The following is a 16,974-nucleotide window of genomic DNA, read 5'->3' as shown; positions in this document are numbered from 1 at the left end:
ATTACCGCTGAAGCCATTCCTCTAGCCCTCTTCCCTTCCTCCAGGTGGCTCTATAGCCACCTTCTTGCTGGACTTTTCCACTTATGTTTCACCCACGTCTCAAACTCAGTGTAGGCAAAACAGCCCGCTGTCTCTCCTTTGCCTCTTGAAACCTGCTTTTTGTGTTTGCTGTTAGTCAATTGTGCGACTCTCTCTGTGCGTTTACCCAGGCAAAGCCATGGTCTTCCTGATGCTTCCCTCTATCTCACTTCTGTACCAAGCTCTGTTTATTCTTCTTCCCATCGATCTCTCAAACCTGTCCTCTTCTTTCTATTTTGTTACCATTGATTTTGTTCAGCTCTTTGCTGTCGGTCCCCTGAACCACTGGAATGCCTCTCCTCCATCTAGAGCCAGCCTCTGCTTGATTTCAGAGGTTTTTTTTTTTTTTAAATGCAGATAAGTTCTTCAAAGCCTCCCTGTGTCCTAACAGATAAGTCCAACATCCATAGCATTGCACACAGAGCCTTTTACAATCCAGCCCTGCTGACTCCTGTAATCCCATCCACTGCAACCTACCACCTTATGCTAACCTATGCTCCAACTAGGTTACTAGCTGGATCACAGGCGAGGGTTACTACTTTCATTTCCGCAGTACTGTAGGCAATACTATTTCCTTTACCCGGAAAGTCTTCCCTCCTCATTCCTCAAAACTCTGCCGCTCTATGCTATACATTTCAAGACCCTCTACCTTTGGAGAGGAGTAATGATTTTTTTCCTTTCTGCTACCAACGCCCACATATACTTACTCTTTATACTAACATGCATTTTTCAGATATTAAACACCCATATGCAGAGGCACTGTACTAGGTGCTGGAGTTATGATTACTCCCTGCCAATGTAATAGTCATATATGTGTAAATGTATGGAAATAATACTAAATAATAAATGTACAAATGTACAAAAATATAATATAAAAATAAATGCACAGAAGAATGTATGAGAATACACACACACAGAAACTAACTCTGCATGTTCATGTTTAATCTCAGTCTTTCAAAGACAGCTTCTCTGCTCTTCTAACCTTTCTGCAAGAATAATGCTGGTAGTTTCTTTCTTTTTGAGGCAGGGTCTCACTCTCTCACCCAGGCTGGAATACAGTGGCATAATCACTGCAACCTCTACCTCCTGGGTTCATGCGATCCTCCTGACTCAGCCTCCTGAGTAGCTGGGACTACAGGCGTGTGCCACCGTGCGTGGTTAATTTTTCTGTTTTTTATGGAGATGGGGTTTTGCCATGTTACCCAGGCTGGTCTTGAACCCCTCGGTTCAAGAGATTCACCCACCTCAGCCTCCCAAAGTGCTGGAATTACAGGCATGAGCCACCACCCCCAGCAATGCTGGTAGTTTCATCTGATGACTTCCAGAAGAAATAAACTAGAGGTATTTTTCTCTTGGCCACCTACTCAGCAAGAGAGTATCCCACACCCTACACATGAAACCCTTAAATGAGGAGGCAGAATGCCCCTTTATAGCGTGAGACTTCTTGCCAGTAAGCGGCTAACACCCTGCATAACTTAGGGAGGTGAAAAGAGTTTAGTCATTTACCCACAGGCACACAACTATTTTCTCAGCCAAAATAGGATTCATTTAAGGTAGAGCATCTGTGACAGGGAGAGGATTTGATAGAGATCCAGGTCAAGACTGGGAGTTATGCATTATGCTCCTTTTTAAGTGCTTTTATCCATTTTTTTTTTTTTAAATTATTTTTATTTTTTTTTTTTTTTGAGACGGAGTCTCGCTCTGTCGCCCAGGCTGGAGTGCAGTGGCCGGATCTCAGCTCACTGCAAGCTCCGCCTCCCGGGTTCGGGCCATTCTCCTGTCTCAGCCTCCTGAGTAGCTGGGACTACAGGCGCCCGCCACCTCGCCCGGCTAGTTTTTTGTATTTTTTTAGTAGAGACGGGGTTTCACCGTGTTAGCCAGGATGGTCTCGATCTCCTGACCTAGTGATCCGCCCGTCTCGGCCTCCCAAAGTGCTGGGATTACAGGCTTGAGCCACTGCGCCCGGCCTAAGAGCTAATTTTTTTTTTTTTTTTGAGACGGAGTCTTGCTGTGTCGCCCAGGCTGGAGTGCAGTGGCCGGATCTCAGCTCATTGCAAGCTCCGCCTCCCGGGTTTTTACGCCATTCTCCTGCCTCAGCCTCCCGAGTAGCTGGGACTACAGGCGCCCACCACCTCGCCCGGCTAGTTTTTTGTATTTTTTAGTAGAGACGGGGTTTCACCGTGTTAGCCAGGATGGTCTCGAACTCCTGACGTCGTGATCCACCCGTCTCGGCCTCCCAAAGTGCTGGGATTACAGGCTTGAGCCACCGCGCCCGGCCCCATTTATTTTACTTTCTTAGAAATAGTCTTTTTCTTCCAGAAGGTGAATGCTGTGATTTCTTTACAACTTTGCCATTCTTTTTTTTTTTTTTTTTTTTTTTTTGAGACGGAGTCTCGCTTTGTCACCCAGGCTGGAGTGCAGTGGCCGGATCTCAGCTCACTGCAAGCTCCGCCTCCCGGGTTCCCGCCATTCTCCTGCCTCAGCCTCCTGAGTAGCTGGGACTACAGGCGCCCGCCACCTTGCCCGGCTAGCTTTTTGTATTTTTTTAGTAGAGACGGTGTTTCACCGTGTTAGCCAGGATGGTCTCGATCTCCTGACCTCGTGATCCGCCCGTCTCGGCCTCCCAAAGTGCTGGGATTACAGGCTTGAGCCACCGCGCCCAGCCAACCTTGCCATTCTTAGAAAGTTTCCAGTGGTTCCATCATCAGGTTGTAATTCGACAAGTAGCTGGGGTGGGTGCCTTCTGTGTGGAGCTAGTTTTGCAATAGGCCGTGTGAAATAGGCAAGAAGCTGTTAGGAGAACAGATCTCTAAACCCCATGGGACTGAAAGGACCAAGTAAACACTGTACGAATGGAGGTGACAGTGCATCTGTAGGGGTTCAGAGAAGGAGGAGTCAGTGTGAGCTGGGAAGGTCTGGAAAGATATGAGACTCGAGGTCATTGAAGGATGATGGGTGGAGATTTATGGAAGGAGGCAAGGAGGGCGGGCATTCCATATCTAGTAAGCTTTCCCTCGTTCCTAATTTCACGCATTCCTACCTGGCTATGACGATCATTGCCCTCTGCTGATGTCTTTCCTGAGTTCGTAGGAATTCTACAAACCTCACGAAGAGGATTTCGAAGGCAGGAGTGGTCTGCTTCCTCATTCCATGTATTTTTTCTTCCTGGAAAGACAGATAAAGGGATGGATGTTGACCAGACAAAATAAGATGGAGTCAACCCCCCACCACTCCTCTCCTGCTTTAAATTCAGAAATATTTCTAACATATTTTACCAACTAGAGATGTCTGATTTTCAAGTGTAAAACACTCTCTAGATGTGTTAAGCTGCCTCAGCTCTTCTTTGGAGTGCAGTGACTTTAATTAGATTAGCATTTAGCTGTTACCAAGAACTCTGGAAATGGGAATTTTATTTGGGGCAGAAAGAAGGATGATAGAATTCTGAGCAGGGTCAGGAAAAGATTCTTAAATTGGCTGCCTCAGTGGCTGTACTTAAGATCATCATGGCCAGTTGGGGAAGTTGTAAATGTCAGTCTTCCCATCTCTTAAGGTCCCCTCAGTATGGGCTGATCAAGTCGGGGTTCTTGGATCAGTCCACTGTCTTCCCAACCAATCTCCCTAGGAGAAAGAAAAGAGAAGATGGTATTCAGATGAAGTGGTGAAGACATATATATAAACCTCCATCTTCTCCATAACACATGGGAGATGTTTCTGTGTAAGTGTGTAAGTTAGTACATGATGAAGGATGAACAGACAGATGTGAGACACTGTTGGAGTTCACAAAAGAGAGAGAGGCCAGGGCTGGTTGAGTTCTGTCTGGCTGTGGCCCCTGGAGTCCTTCCAAGCCAGCTTTATGTGCTCTCCTCCCATCTGCCTTGACCCCTCCCAGGCTGTGGAGAACTTTATCTACTCCTGCGCTGGCTGCTGCGTGGCCACGTACGTCTTGGGCATCTGTGACCGACATAACGACAACATCATGCTGAAGACCACTGGTCACATGTTCCACATTGATTTTGGCCGCTTCCTGGGCCATGCCCAGATGTTTGGCAACATCAAGCGGTAAGTGATCTCCTGAAGCCAGGGTGTGAGTGGAGGGCAAGGAGGTAAGCAACAGTGGTTCAGAGCTGGGACACAAGCCCATGACGGAAGCAGCTGGGCCTCAGTTCATGGTCCCAGGGCTGAGCAGCATTGGAGGAGAGAAGACTGATAAAGAGGTCAAGTCCTTGCAGGGCCTTGCAGAAGAATGTGGGGACCAGCTGTTCTTCCCTACCAAGGACTGAACAAAGGGAAATGAACCCAAACTGTAGCAAAAAGGAACGCAATCAGATCTCCAGAAAAAAACATTGCCAGCTCACAGATAAGGAACCAATGAAGGATATAGAGATCTTTTAAGATTAAGGTAGGAAAGGAACAAAGAAAAAGTTAGAGCCCCATCTATCCAGTGTGTCCATGTGATCAGGGATGAGGGAAACTGACCCCTGATGCAGCCCATATGGTGGGCTTCCTCCTCCATGTTGACCTTCTACCTGTATGTTCCCCTTGGCTCAGGGACCGTGCCCCCTTTGTCTTCACCTCGGACATGGCGTATGTCATCAACGGGGGTGACAAGCCTTCCAGCCGCTTCCATGATTTTGTTGACCTTTGCTGCCAAGCCTACAACCTCATTCGCAAGCACACCCACCTCTTCCTCAACCTTCTGGGCCTGGTGAGGAGCTCCATCCCTTTCCGAACACCTTCTTATTACCTGGCACCATCTTTCAGACTTCCCTGTCTTGCTGCAGAGGATTTCTAGAGATTTACCTCTCTGAGCCCCAACTGAATACCTGCCTGCTCTAGATAAAGGCAGGGACCCAGACTACCTGAGGACAATGATGTCTGTGTAGGTGTCTGACTCCCTGCTCCAGCCCCTCAGTTCCTGTGGCCCTCCAGCCACTGCCCACAGCATCTGTCTACCACCCTCTAGAAGGGTTAGGGAGCCTAGCTGTAGAAAACCTTGCCTAAGGGTGGTGAAGCAGCAAGAACTCTCTGTTGTTACAGGCACCCTCTCTTCTTCTTTCTGCTCCTTCTAGATGTTGTCCTGTGGGATCCCTGAGCTCTCAGACCTGGAGGACCTCAAGTATGTGTACGATGCCCTGAGGCCTCAGGACACAGAGGCCAATGCCACTACCTACTTCACTAGGTAACATGATTCCCTAAGTGAATCAGCACTGCCCACCCTGAGTAATTCCCAGCCCACTGGATTGGCAGGAGGAGGACTGGGGAAAGGTAAAAGGCTTAGCTCAGATGCTAGAGCCTAGAACTGACCACGTGGATATATTGTCCCAACTTTGCCCGTGATTTAGGTAAATCATTTTGCTTCTCTCAGCCTTGGTTTCCCATCTGTGTTTTGATGCTACCCTTTGCACACAAGAGTATTTGCCATCACTCTTATCTACATTCTCACCAGGTCCCAGTCAAATATTTTATCTGTGGGGCAATGTATAATGTGGCTTTTGTAATAATTTTTAACTTTCTGGGTCAGACCCTTCCCCCTTGCCAAAATGTAGAGTTCCATGATTCAGTTTCCTTATATTTGACAATGTTTTTAGGCACGCTGTGTGTGAGAGCAAGGATGCGTTTATCTATGAATGCCTACAAAATGTTGTCCACGCAGATAATGTTCTCCACTCTTTTTGGAACTCAGAGAATTAAACTTTCTCTGTTAGGTCTCCTAACACAGGACCTCTCCCTCTGAATTGAAATCTCTAGATTCAACAGTGCTTGGTGAGGTTCTATTGTACTGAACCTTGAAATTTTTTGACCATGATATTTAGACATTTACACAGGGTTCCTAGTTCCTTTCTACCTTGGTTTGATGGTCTTTGGCTCAGGTGGGCAGCCAGGGGAGGAGATAAGACCCTAGGGTTCACATGAGCAAATTGCATGAGATAATTGTGTGCCAATCATTTGCTTTATGGGGATATGACACAGAAAAATGGTTTGTCTGAGCTGAGCTGATTGTTAGTCTCAGTAGTCAGGAATATTCCTTGGAACACCCCTGTCGAGGCAGCAGGAATTTGGGTTCATAGTTATATCCTCTTTTCTCATCCTCCTGCCAGGTTGATTGAGTCCAGCCTGGGCAGTGTAGCCACAAAGCTCAATTTTTTCATCCATAATCTGGCTCAGATGAAGTTCACGGGCTCAGATGACCGGCTGACCCTCTCCTTTGCCTCCCGAACACACACTCTCAAGAGCTCTGGCCGAATCAGTGATGTTTTCCTCTGCCGCCATGAGAAAATCTTCCACCCCAACAAAGGCTATGTAAGTGTTTTCTCCAATCTGACCCCCTTTCTTGCTCTCTGCTGACCCTAGTTTATTGGGGTCCTGACTTTTTTCACATTTGCACAGTGGGCACAGGAGTTGACCAAGCGTCCTGTGCTGGGAGCAGTCCTGGACCACTTCCCTCTCCTTTGCTCACGTGACCTGCCTAGAATTGGGGAACTGAATTGAATGGTTATTCCCTCTGAGTCAAGGATCCTGGCGACATATGTGGGAAGTCTGCTTTTAGATTCCTGTGTATGTGCTATCATCTGTCTCCACTGGAGAGACTCTTGCCCTCTTCCTTCTGGAACGTGCCCCTCCCCTCAGCACATACATACACTTCCAGACCTTTCCTACCCCCTTCACTGGGTGCAGAGTGCTCGGCAGGTACACCCTAAGATCTGGACCTTTGCAGATATATGTGGTAAAGGTGATGCGAGAGAACACTCATGAGGCCACCTATATCCAGCGGACCTTTGAGGAGTTCCAGGAATTACACAATAAGCTGCGGCTGCTCTTCCCTTCTTCCCACTTGCCCAGGTAGCTGCCCCCTTTACCATCTGCACAGAGGGATGCGGGGGAGGGGGAAAGGATACGGGATGGGAGTTGGGCAGGACTGCAGGGGCAGAAAATACCCTTTTGGACTAAAGATCTGCCTGCTTTGCTTGGCCTGGTATGGAGTTTGATGACAAGTGCTCCCCCTGCTGGCCAAGCTCTCCTTGCACGCAAGAGCTCTCACTCCGGGCCCCCTGACCAGAAGGGAAGGCATGGTGAATTTGATGTTTCAAAATTTCTAATTTTTTAAAGAGTTACACCATTTTTCAAATGGATAAGCAAAATGTCATATGTACATACAGTGGGATATTATTCAGCGTTTAAAATGGAGGGAAATTTCGACATGGGTAACAACGTGGATGGACCTTGAGGACATTCTGCTAAGTGAAATAAGCCAGTCACAAAAAGACGAAAACGGCGTGATTCCACTTATCGGAGTTACCTGGAGTAGTCAGATTCCTAGAGACAGAAAGTAGAAAGCTAGTTGCCCAGGTCTGAGGGGAGGGAGGTGTGGTTGTTTAATGGATACAGAGCTTCAGTTTTGCAAGATGAAAAGAGCTATGAAATTGGATAGTGGCGATGGTTGCACAACAATGTGAATATGGTTAATTCCACAGAACTGTACACTTAAAAATGGTTAAGATGGCAAATTTTATGTTATATGTATTTTACTGCAATTTTTTAAAAAACTACTTTTCAGGCTGGGTGCAGTGGCTCATGCCTGTAATCCCAGCACTTTGGGAGGCCGAGGTGGGCAGATTGCCTGAGGTCAGGAGTTCGAGAGCAGCCTGGCCAACATGGTGAAACCCCATCTCTACTAAAAATACAAAAATTAGCGTGGTGGCATGCTTTTATAATCCCAGCTACTCAGGAGGCTGAGGCAGGAGAATTGCTTGAACCCAGGAGGCACAGGTTGCAGTGAGCTGAGATTACGTGACTGCACTCCAGCCTGGGCGACAAAGCGAGACTCAGTCTCAAGACATACATACAACTTTTTAAATGAATTTTTTGGCTGGGTGCGGTGGCTCACACCCATAATCCCAGCACTTTGGCAGGCAGAGGCGGGCAGATCATGAGCTAAGGAGTTTGAGACCAGCCTGGCCAACATGGTGAAACCCCCCTCTACTAAAAATACAAAAATTAGCTGGGCGCAATCGTGCGTGCCTGTAATCCCAGCTACTGGGGAGGCTGAGGCAGGAGAATCGCTTGAACCCGGGTGGTGGAGGTTGCAGTCAGCCGAGATTGCACCACTGTACTCCAGCCTGGGCAACAGAGCAAGACTCCATCTCAAAAAAAAAAAAAAAAAAAAAGGATTTTTACTTTGATGGGAGAAACTGAGGGCTCCCAAGGCATTTCTGGGGAGCCACAGGACTCTGGCCAGCTGCTTGGTTTTCTTGTCTGGGGCCCTTGGAAATGTAGGTGTAAGATGCTGAGCAGGTGTCAGACCTGGGCACAGATGTGCAGCACAGGAGGAATTGTGAGGGTCCCTAGAAATGAAGGCTTCTGGGAAATGGGTGCCAGGGGACTGGAAATGCAAATGAAATGTGTGAAAAAAGCCCATTGTGTCCATTTTCTTTCCTCATCTTCACCTCCTGCATCCCTGCTGCCTACGCTGCCACACCAGCTTCCCTAGTCGCTTCGTGATCGGCCGCTCCCGGGGAGAGGCGGTGGCCGAGCGGCGGAGGGAGGAGCTAAATGGTTACATCTGGCACTTGATCCACGCAGCCCCTGAGGTGGCCGAGGTGGGTGGGCTTGCCTCTCCTCCTGGCTGTCCAGGCTGGTGGGGGTGGTTGGGGAGGCAGGGGTGGAAGCATCCAGAGCCACTAGGAGTCAGGAACAGGACTCGGGACTTCGGGGTCTGTGGGCTGAATGACCAGTGCTCTAGTCTGCAGAAGACAGGAGGCGGGTGGGTCCAGCCTCACAGGGTTATGCACAGAAATGCAATTAAACAGAAATGTGAATGCATCCAGGCACATGGTCTGAAAGTGATGAGAATGAGCAGAGCCTCAGAAAGGAAGGCTCCTCCTTGAGGAAAAAATTTTTTGAGCAGGTTGAGTATGTATTATCAATCTAGATTTTGTTTTAAAATTAGTAGTATTATAATGGCCCTAACAAAGTCATGAGGAATCCTATTATTAAATACTTTAACAAATCATCTGACCCTATTGTCCATGTTTCCTTCCTATTTGTCCATATGCAAGCATGATATTTACAGTTTTATAGTGGTCATAGCTTAAGTATAACTCTAGATTCTGAGCTTTTTTTTCCTTAGCGTTTATAGTATGCATATGCTATAACTTTCAATATCTGCTCCCCCAAACACCAACTTGCAGTACCATATTCTTAACCATTTTATTTTTGGAAGATATTTAGAGTATGTCTTTTTTTCCCCTCAGTATTAATGTTCAAGTGAGTATTTTCACACAGTTTGTTTGTTTGTTTTTTGAGACAGGATCTTGCCCTGTCATTCAGTCTGGAGTGCGGTGGCACAATCACAGCTCACTGCAGCCTTGACCTCCCAGGCTCAAGTGATCCTCCCACCTTAGCCTCCTGAGTAGCTGGGACTATAGGCATGGGCCACCACACCCCGCTAGTTTTTGTATTTTTTTGTAAAGATAGGGTTTCACTGTGTTACCAGGCTGGTTGCAGACTCTGAGCTCAAGCAATCTTCTGGCCTCAGCCTCCCAAAATGCTGGAATTACAGGCATGAACCACTGCACTCAGCCTGTTTTTTCTTTTTAAACTTTTTAGTATTAAAACTTTAAAACATGCAGAAAAGTAGAGAAACAATATAATTAGCACCTTTATATCTATCACCTAAACAGTTAACATTTTGCTATATTTGCTTCATCTATTTTTTAGGAAATATTTTAAAATAAATTACAGGCTGGGTGCAGTGGCTCATGCCTGTAATCTTAGCACTTTGGGAGGCTGAGGCAGGTGGATCACCTGCGGTTAGGAATTTGAGACCAGCCGACATGTCTCTACTAAAAATACAAACATTAGCTGGGCGTGGTGGCGCACGCCTGTAATCTCATCTACTTAGGAGGCTGAGGTTGCAGTGAGCTAAGATTGCGCCACTGCACTGCAGCCTGGGCGTCAGAGCAAGACTCCATCTCAAACAAACAAACAAACAAAAAAGTAAATTACAGACATCGTAATACTGTACCCCCGAAATAGTATGCATCTCTAAACAATAAAGCCTCATTTTTAACATAACTACAGTATTATTATATTATCCAGTACATAGTCCATATTCAGAATTTCCCTATCATCCCCCAAATTCCTTTTACTGTTGGCTTGTTAGAGCTATAATCCACATAAGAACTGCATGTTGTTGGTTGTTATATTTCCTAAGTCTTTTTACATCTGGAACAGTCCCCTTCCTTTTTGTATTGGGCCATTGTCTTATTGAAGAATGGCCCTGTTTCTGATTCTGTTCCAGTGTGATTTGGTGTACACCTTCTTCCACCCACTGCCTCGGGATGAGAAGGCTATGGGCACCAGCTCAGCTCCTAAGTCCTCAGGTACAGTATCTTCTCTGAGACCTTCCTGCCAACTCCTCTGAACTACCCCAAGGGTAACTGTTTCTGCCCCAACCTCTTCTCAGTTCGCTCTCCTTAACTTGCCTCCTGTTCCTTTTCTTACTCTCCAGGGAATCCAGTTTCCCACTCAGGCTGGGGGATCCATAGCTCCTTACCTGGGTTCCCCACAGGGTGGATATTCAGTTGATTGTATCCTCAGACCCATCCCAACCCAGTTAACTCTAATCACATTCAGACTACACTTATGTAGATGCCTCATGAGTATCAGGAACCTGACGTGGAGAGGCTGGGGCAAGGGGGCTCAGAAAGAAAACAGAAACCCCTGCCTGGCCTCTTGACCCTTCTTGGTTTCGTTTGTCCCTACAGATGGCACGTGGGCCCGGCCCGTCGGAAAGGTGGGAGGGGAGGTGAAGCTGTCCATCTCCTACAAAAACAATAAACTCTTCATTATGGTGATGCATATTCGGGGCTTGGTAAGTGCCTGCACAGCCCTGATTTTTTTTTTTTTCTTTTTTAATCTTTCTTGAGCTACTTTTTTGTCTGGGCAGACCTTCTCTGCCCCATGTCATACGGGTAACCACCACAGTCTATTGAGCATCCACCATGGACCTATAACCATAGCAAGCCTATGGTTTGACCAGGCAATACATGATACAGCTTTTTTGTAGCTGTGGTCTTTGACAAGTAACCTAATCATTCTGAGCCTCATTAGAATGAGGAAAATGTTAGCACCTACCTCATAGAGTCATTATGGGGATTAAATGAGATAATGCTTGTGGAATACTTAACACCATGCCTGGTTTTATTAGAATAATGATTATTATCGTAATTATCATAAGGGAGAGGCCCAAGGGGCTCACTACCTGGCTATAATGATTCAGCAGCCACGTGACATCCTTTGAACATGATCAAGGCAGTATATAATGACTAAATTTTTGGTATGAGTTCTAAGAATATTGTGACTAGAAGAGGAAGGGAACTTTTTTTTTTTTTTTGAGATGGAGTTTTGCTCTGTCACCCAGGCTGGAGTGCAGTGGCGCGATCTTGGCTTACTGCAACCTCCTGGGTTTGAGCGATTTTCCTGCCTCAGCCTGAGTAACTGGGACTACAGGGACATGCCACTACACCTGGCTAATTTTTGTATTTTTTTAAATTAGAGATCAGGTTTCATCATGTTAGCTAGACTGGTCTCAAATGCCTGACTTCAGGTGATCCACCCACCTCAGCTTCCCAAAGTGCAGGGATTACAGGTGTGAGCCACCATACCCAGCCAGGAAGGGAACTTGAATACTTGCATTGTGCTGTATCCTATGTTAGGCATTTTGTGTAGGTTGGGGCAGTGGGATATGGCAGGAGGAGCATGAACATTCATCCATGTATTCTTCATTCATTCAATAAATGTTTGAGTGCCTGCTGTATACTGATACATTAGCTCTGGGTGTGGGGAAAAACAAAACAAAATCCTTGCCCTCAGGGGGCTTCCATTCTAGTTGGAAAGGGCAGACAGGCAGATAAGTAAAATATATGGCATAGAAAATGGTAGTAAGAGCTATGGCAAGAAATAAAGCAGAGAAGGAATGCTAGGATGGAATGAAGGGAGTGGAATTTGCAGTGGTCAGGGAAGGCCTCATTGCTGAGGAGGTGTCTTAGCAAGCTGGAGAAGGTGAGGGAGGGAGCCATGTTTATGCATCTGAGGGCAGACTGTCCCAGGCAAAGGGAGCAGTTAGATCCGACAGCCCAAAGCTGGGAGCCTGCCAGGGGTGCGTCAGAAACAGCAAGGGGCCCGTCAGAAACAGCAAGGGGCCAGTGGCTGAAGCCGATGGAGCAAAGTCGAGAGGAGTGGATGATGAGGTTGGAGAGGGTATGATGGACCAGCACCTTACCCCGATAGTAAGAACCCTGGCCTTTTCCCTGAATGAGATGGGTTTTGAGCAGAGGCGTGACATGATCTGACTTAGGTTTTAAAAGGATCAGGCTGGGTGTATCACTAGTTGGCTGCCCTTGAGCAAGCAACTCAATCTCTCTGACTCATATCTCTACCTCTTAGGGGTTAAGTGGACCAAATGACAAAATAGACAAGGACAGTAGATATGGCAGGAAGATACCTGGGAACATGATGTTTCACTCAAAACAGAGCACATTATGGGATGTCCCGAGGATTTGGATAAAAAGTATAGACTTGATATCATAGACAAATCAATTGATGTTTTAATAGGACACAATGTTATCACGGTAGATATTTTTATCAGAATGGAGTGAGCTTGAAAGCAGACAAATAAACTAGTTGTGCATTGCAAGACGCCAGATGGCAGATGAGAGTCTGGATCAGAGTGTGATCACAGGAATGGTGATGAAGAGACAGATGTTAAAAATCTTAACATTTTTTGGTTCTCATTCTGTTGTAGCAACTGCTCCAGGATGGAAATGACCCTGACCCCTATGTGAAAATTTACCTCCTTCCTGACCCTCAGAAAACCACTAAGAGGAAAACCAAAGTGGCCCGGAAAACCTGCAATCCTACCTACAATGAGATGGTGGGTGGGGAAAATGGTGGGGTAGGGCAGGGGTTGGCAACCTGCGCCTGTTCTCCTAGCTAAAGTCATATTGAAGACCGTATTAAGACGTCGTATGAAGGACACAGCTGTACTTTCTGATTTAGGTTTTGCCTGTGGCTGCTTTCATGTTGCAATGGCAGGATTGAGTAGTTGTAACATAGACCATGTGGCTTATCAAGCCTAAAAATATTTACTGTCTGTCCCCTTACATAAAAAGTTTGCCAGCCCTTTTGGGCTGGGATTTCATGGCTGGGGTCTGGCCCTATCCTGTGGGAAGGAGAAGCCTGCTGGTCCTGTGCTGAAAATGAGCAGTGGCCCCAATACAAAGCCCTCACCGGCTTGAACTCTGAGCAAAGAACAGAGTTCATTAATGCTTCCCTTGGAGTCTGTGTACCTTGTGTACCTTCTGTATGACCTGGGAGTCTGCAGGGTCAGTGCTAGCCTCAGCTGGATCAACCCCCAACAGACTTTACCATCTCTCTCTCTCAGGTTCCCTCTGGATTCTTCTTGTTCCTTCTCTCACCACTTCCCTCCCCCATCTCTGTTTGCAGTTGGTATATGATGGGATCCCCAAGGGAGACCTGCAGCAGCGGGAGCTCCAGCTGAGTGTGCTGAGTGAGCAGGGATTCTGGGAGAACGTCCTCCTCGGTGAGGTGAACATCCGCCTGCGAGAGCTGGACCTGGCTCAGGAGAAGACCGGCTGGTTTGCATTGGGATCTCGAAGCCATGGCACCTTGTGAGCCCAGCAGAGCCAGTACCCAGGATCCCAGGCTGGTGGTGGGAGCTGGAGGAGAGGACTCTCCCCTGCGAGACTCTTCCTTGTGAAGGGCCAGGGCCCTGTGCGGGCCCCCTGCTCGGTCCAGGTGATTCTGGCCTCTGTAGTAGGAGGCAGGAAGAGTAAGACATGCTCTGCTGTCTCTTCCTCTGGAGACTGAACTGGGTTGGTTGTGATGAGCAGCCCTTTGGAGGCTGTGAGGTTGCAGCAAAGTTTTAAGTTTACCTTGTGTCAAGGGAGCAATGCTTGGTTTGGGGAGTGTGTGGGGTGGGCTGTATGAAGTAGCATTTTGGGGGTGGGTGGGCAGATATCTTTATTTTTATTTTTAAAAAATGAAATAGTGATGTTGTCCTAACTGGGACAGGAAGCCTTGCGAGAAGGGACATACCTATGCCCCAGAAGGCAAGAGAGGAAGACTATTTGGACTTTTTGTATGATTAAGGTTCTTATTGGACTTTCCCCTAGGTTTTTTTTTTGTTGTTGTTGTTGTTTTGTTTTCTAGCTATAGGAACTATTAGGGGAGGGGCCCAGTGGGTCCTCGGCCAGAGCCCTCTCTAAGGACAGGTTGGGGCAGGCTGGGGAGGGCTGCCTGTGCTGGACTGAGGCTTGCGCCACTGGGCCTTTCTGATTTTGCCTCCAAAGGAGAGCGCTGTGATACCTACATGTGTAAGGAAGGGCCTTCCGTATTGGGGTTCTGCCAAGGACCCGTATTCAGGGACCCATGCTCTTTTTGGGGGACTTTTCCTTTTGTCTTCCCTACTTTATTAGGACTTGCCCTGAATACCATTTTCTACTCCTTGCCCCTTCATTCTCCCGGCCCTTCTGGGGGTCAGCTGGTCTCTATGAATAGGCTGGGGGTGCTTCCCCATAGGTCTCTCCCTTCATTTCTCTCTGGTGGGACAAAATGCTGACTTAGTCCTTAGATGTAGTTTCACCCAAGAGCATCTTGGCCCTAGGAAGAGGTCCCTGGGCTGCAGATGCCACTGTGACTGCTTGCTAGGTAGCCTCTGGAAAGCATTCACCATCCATCACTCCCCACTTCTTTCTGCTGTGCTGCTTCCTTCCCAAACTCCATTTCTGTCACCCTTTTTATGAGACTTTTCCTCATTCTGTGGGGCCATAAACCTATTTAGTCTGGAGCCAAAGGGATGCCCTATCTGAAGGAAAGGGGCATGGGGTGGGGGATTCCATCAAAACTGTTATTTTTTGCCCCATGATTTTTCTTTGGTCAGTAGGAGGCTGGATTGGAGTGGTGATTATTCCCCTGGAGCTAAGCTCAGGAGCCCAAAAGGAGAGACTGAGACTGAGTCTCTTATCTCTTCATATTCTTTATTCCCTACCAGATGGTGTTTTTTTTTTTTTTAAATTTTTTTTGGAGACAGAGTCTCGCTCTGTCACCAGGCTGGAGTGCAGTGGCATGATCTTGGCTCACTGCAACCTCTGCCTCCCAGGTTCAAGCGATTCTCCTACCCCAGCCTCCTAAGTACCTTGGAATACAGGCATGCACCACCACGCCCAGCTAATTTTTTGTATTTTTAGTAGAGATGGGGTTTCACCGTGTTGGCCAGGCTGGTCTCGATCTCTTGACCTCGTGATCTGCCTGCCTCGGCCTCCCAAAGTGCTGGGATTACAGGTGTGAGCCACCACGCCTGGCCCCAGATGGATTTTACATTTGCTCTTTTGTGTTTCACTTCAAAGGGTTGTCTTCCTTGCCAAAAAGAGGGAGGGACTTGGAATTTGATATTAACTTTTAAAACCAGAAGTGGCTGGATATTTCCCATGATTGGGAAAAGAGTGAAATGAGGACATTCTGTAAACTGTCCCTCCCTAATTCCAAGGATCAGAAACTCCCCGTTTTGCTGACTCATTCCATAACTGGAGAAAGAAGCTCCATTGACCGAAGCCACAGGGCAGCACGGAAGTTTAAATTTTCTCTAAAATTAAAATGTCAAGGATAAAGCTGGCTGCTTCCGGTGGGGGGAAGGGGAGTGGGGAGTGGGTGGTGAAACTTTTCCAGATGAACGGACCATAAATGTGTTACTGGCTCTGTGCCTGTAGCTCATTTTATTATGACCCTGTATGCTCCTGATTTAAAGAGATCTGTGTACTGTTTACTTCCCACTTCCCAGAGTCCCTTGTATCTCCTTTCTTGGGAATTGTATTTTCTAATAAATGACATTTGAGAAAAAAATGAAATGATAATTTTATTTATTTTTTTGACACAGGGTCTCTCTCAGTCGCCCAGGCTTGGAGTGCAGTGGTGAGATCTAGGCTCACTGCAAGCTCCACCTCCTGGACTCCATCCATCCTCCCACCTCAGCCTTCCCAGTAGCTGGGACCACAGGTGCACATCACCATGCCTGGCTAACTTTTTTTATTCTTTGTAGAGACAGGGTTTTGCCATGTTTCCCAGGCTGGTCTTGAACTCCTGGGCTCAAGTGATCCACTTGCCTCAGCCTCCCATAATTTTTTTTTTTTTTTTTTTTTTGAGACTGAATCTTGCTCTGTCGCCCAGGCCGGAGTGCAGTGGTGCAATCTTGGCTCACTGCAAGCTCCGCCTCCCGAGTTCAAGTGATTCTCCTGCCTCAGCCTCCCGAGTAGCTGGGACTACAGGCGCCCACCACCACACCCGGCTAATTTTTTGTATTTTTAGTAGAGACGGGGTTTCACCCTGTTAGCCAGGATGGTCTCAATCTCCTGACCTCGTGATCCGCCCGTCTTGGCCTCCCAAAGTGCTGGGATTACAGGCGTGAGCCACTGCACCCAGCCAGCCTCCCATAATTTTTAAAAGTAATTTTTAGAAGAGACAAGGTTTTGCTACGTTGTGCAGGCTGGTCTTGAACTCCTGAGTCCAAGCAATCCTCTCACCTTGTCCTCCCAAAGTGTTGGGATTACAGGTGTGAGCCACTGCACCCAGCTGAAACTATCATTTTAAAGACTGGTTGATGTTTGGCCGGGCACAGTGGCTCATGCCTGTAATCCCAACACTTTGGGAGGCCGAGGTGGGTGGATCACCTGAGGTCAGGAGTTCAAGACCAGCTTGACCAACATAGTGAAACCCTGTCTCTACTAAAAATACAAAAATTAGCCAGGCATGGTGGCACATGCCTGTAATCTCAGCTACTCAGGAGGCTGAGGCAGGAGAATCACTTGAACCTGGGAGCTG

The 16,974-nt window shown here is 47.3% G+C and overlaps 1 protein-coding gene and 1 long non-coding RNA gene across 9 annotated transcripts in view; one reads left to right on the top strand and one right to left on the bottom strand.

The window, feature by feature from the left end:
- Positions 1–15,999, top strand: part of PIK3C2B (phosphatidylinositol-4-phosphate 3-kinase catalytic subunit type 2 beta) — a 71,834-nt gene extending 55,835 nt beyond the window's left edge. For 4 of the 7 annotated variants that reach the window (XM_005540554.5, XM_065540344.2, XM_074033882.1 and 1 more), the window contains 10 exons: positions 3,968–4,137; positions 4,627–4,783; positions 5,148–5,257; positions 6,177–6,378; positions 6,794–6,918; positions 8,558–8,675; positions 10,379–10,460; positions 10,845–10,951; positions 12,884–13,012; positions 13,585–15,999. In XM_005540554.5, the coding sequence (XP_005540611.3) occupies positions 3,968–4,137; positions 4,627–4,783; positions 5,148–5,257; positions 6,177–6,378; positions 6,794–6,918; positions 8,558–8,675; positions 10,379–10,460; positions 10,845–10,951; positions 12,884–13,012; positions 13,585–13,773 (1,389 nt within the window). In that variant the 3' untranslated portion in view covers positions 13,774–15,999. Of the gene's footprint in view, positions 1–3,967; positions 4,138–4,626; positions 4,784–5,147; positions 5,258–6,176; positions 6,379–6,793; positions 6,919–8,557; positions 8,676–10,378; positions 10,461–10,844; positions 10,952–12,883; positions 13,013–13,584 lie in introns of those variants that run through there. The other 3 variants (XR_012431873.1, XR_012431879.1, XM_074033878.1) reach the window with 3 other exon arrangements.
- Positions 1–16,974, bottom strand: part of LOC107129425 (uncharacterized) — a 31,068-nt gene that overhangs the window by 3,555 nt on the left and 10,539 nt on the right. For both annotated transcript variants that reach the window (XR_010585084.2, XR_012431947.1), the window contains exon 2: positions 3,119–3,243. This is a non-coding gene — a long non-coding RNA (uncharacterized lncRNA). The remainder of the gene's footprint in view (positions 1–3,118; positions 3,244–16,974) is intronic.

The sequence above is a fragment of the Macaca fascicularis genome, chromosome 1 (genome assembly GCF_037993035.2).
Source record: "Macaca fascicularis isolate 582-1 chromosome 1, T2T-MFA8v1.1".
NCBI lineage: Eukaryota > Metazoa > Chordata > Mammalia > Primates > Cercopithecidae > Macaca > Macaca fascicularis.
The sequence above is the reverse complement of the archived record's forward strand: the minus strand, read 5'-3'. Positions and strand labels throughout refer to the sequence as shown.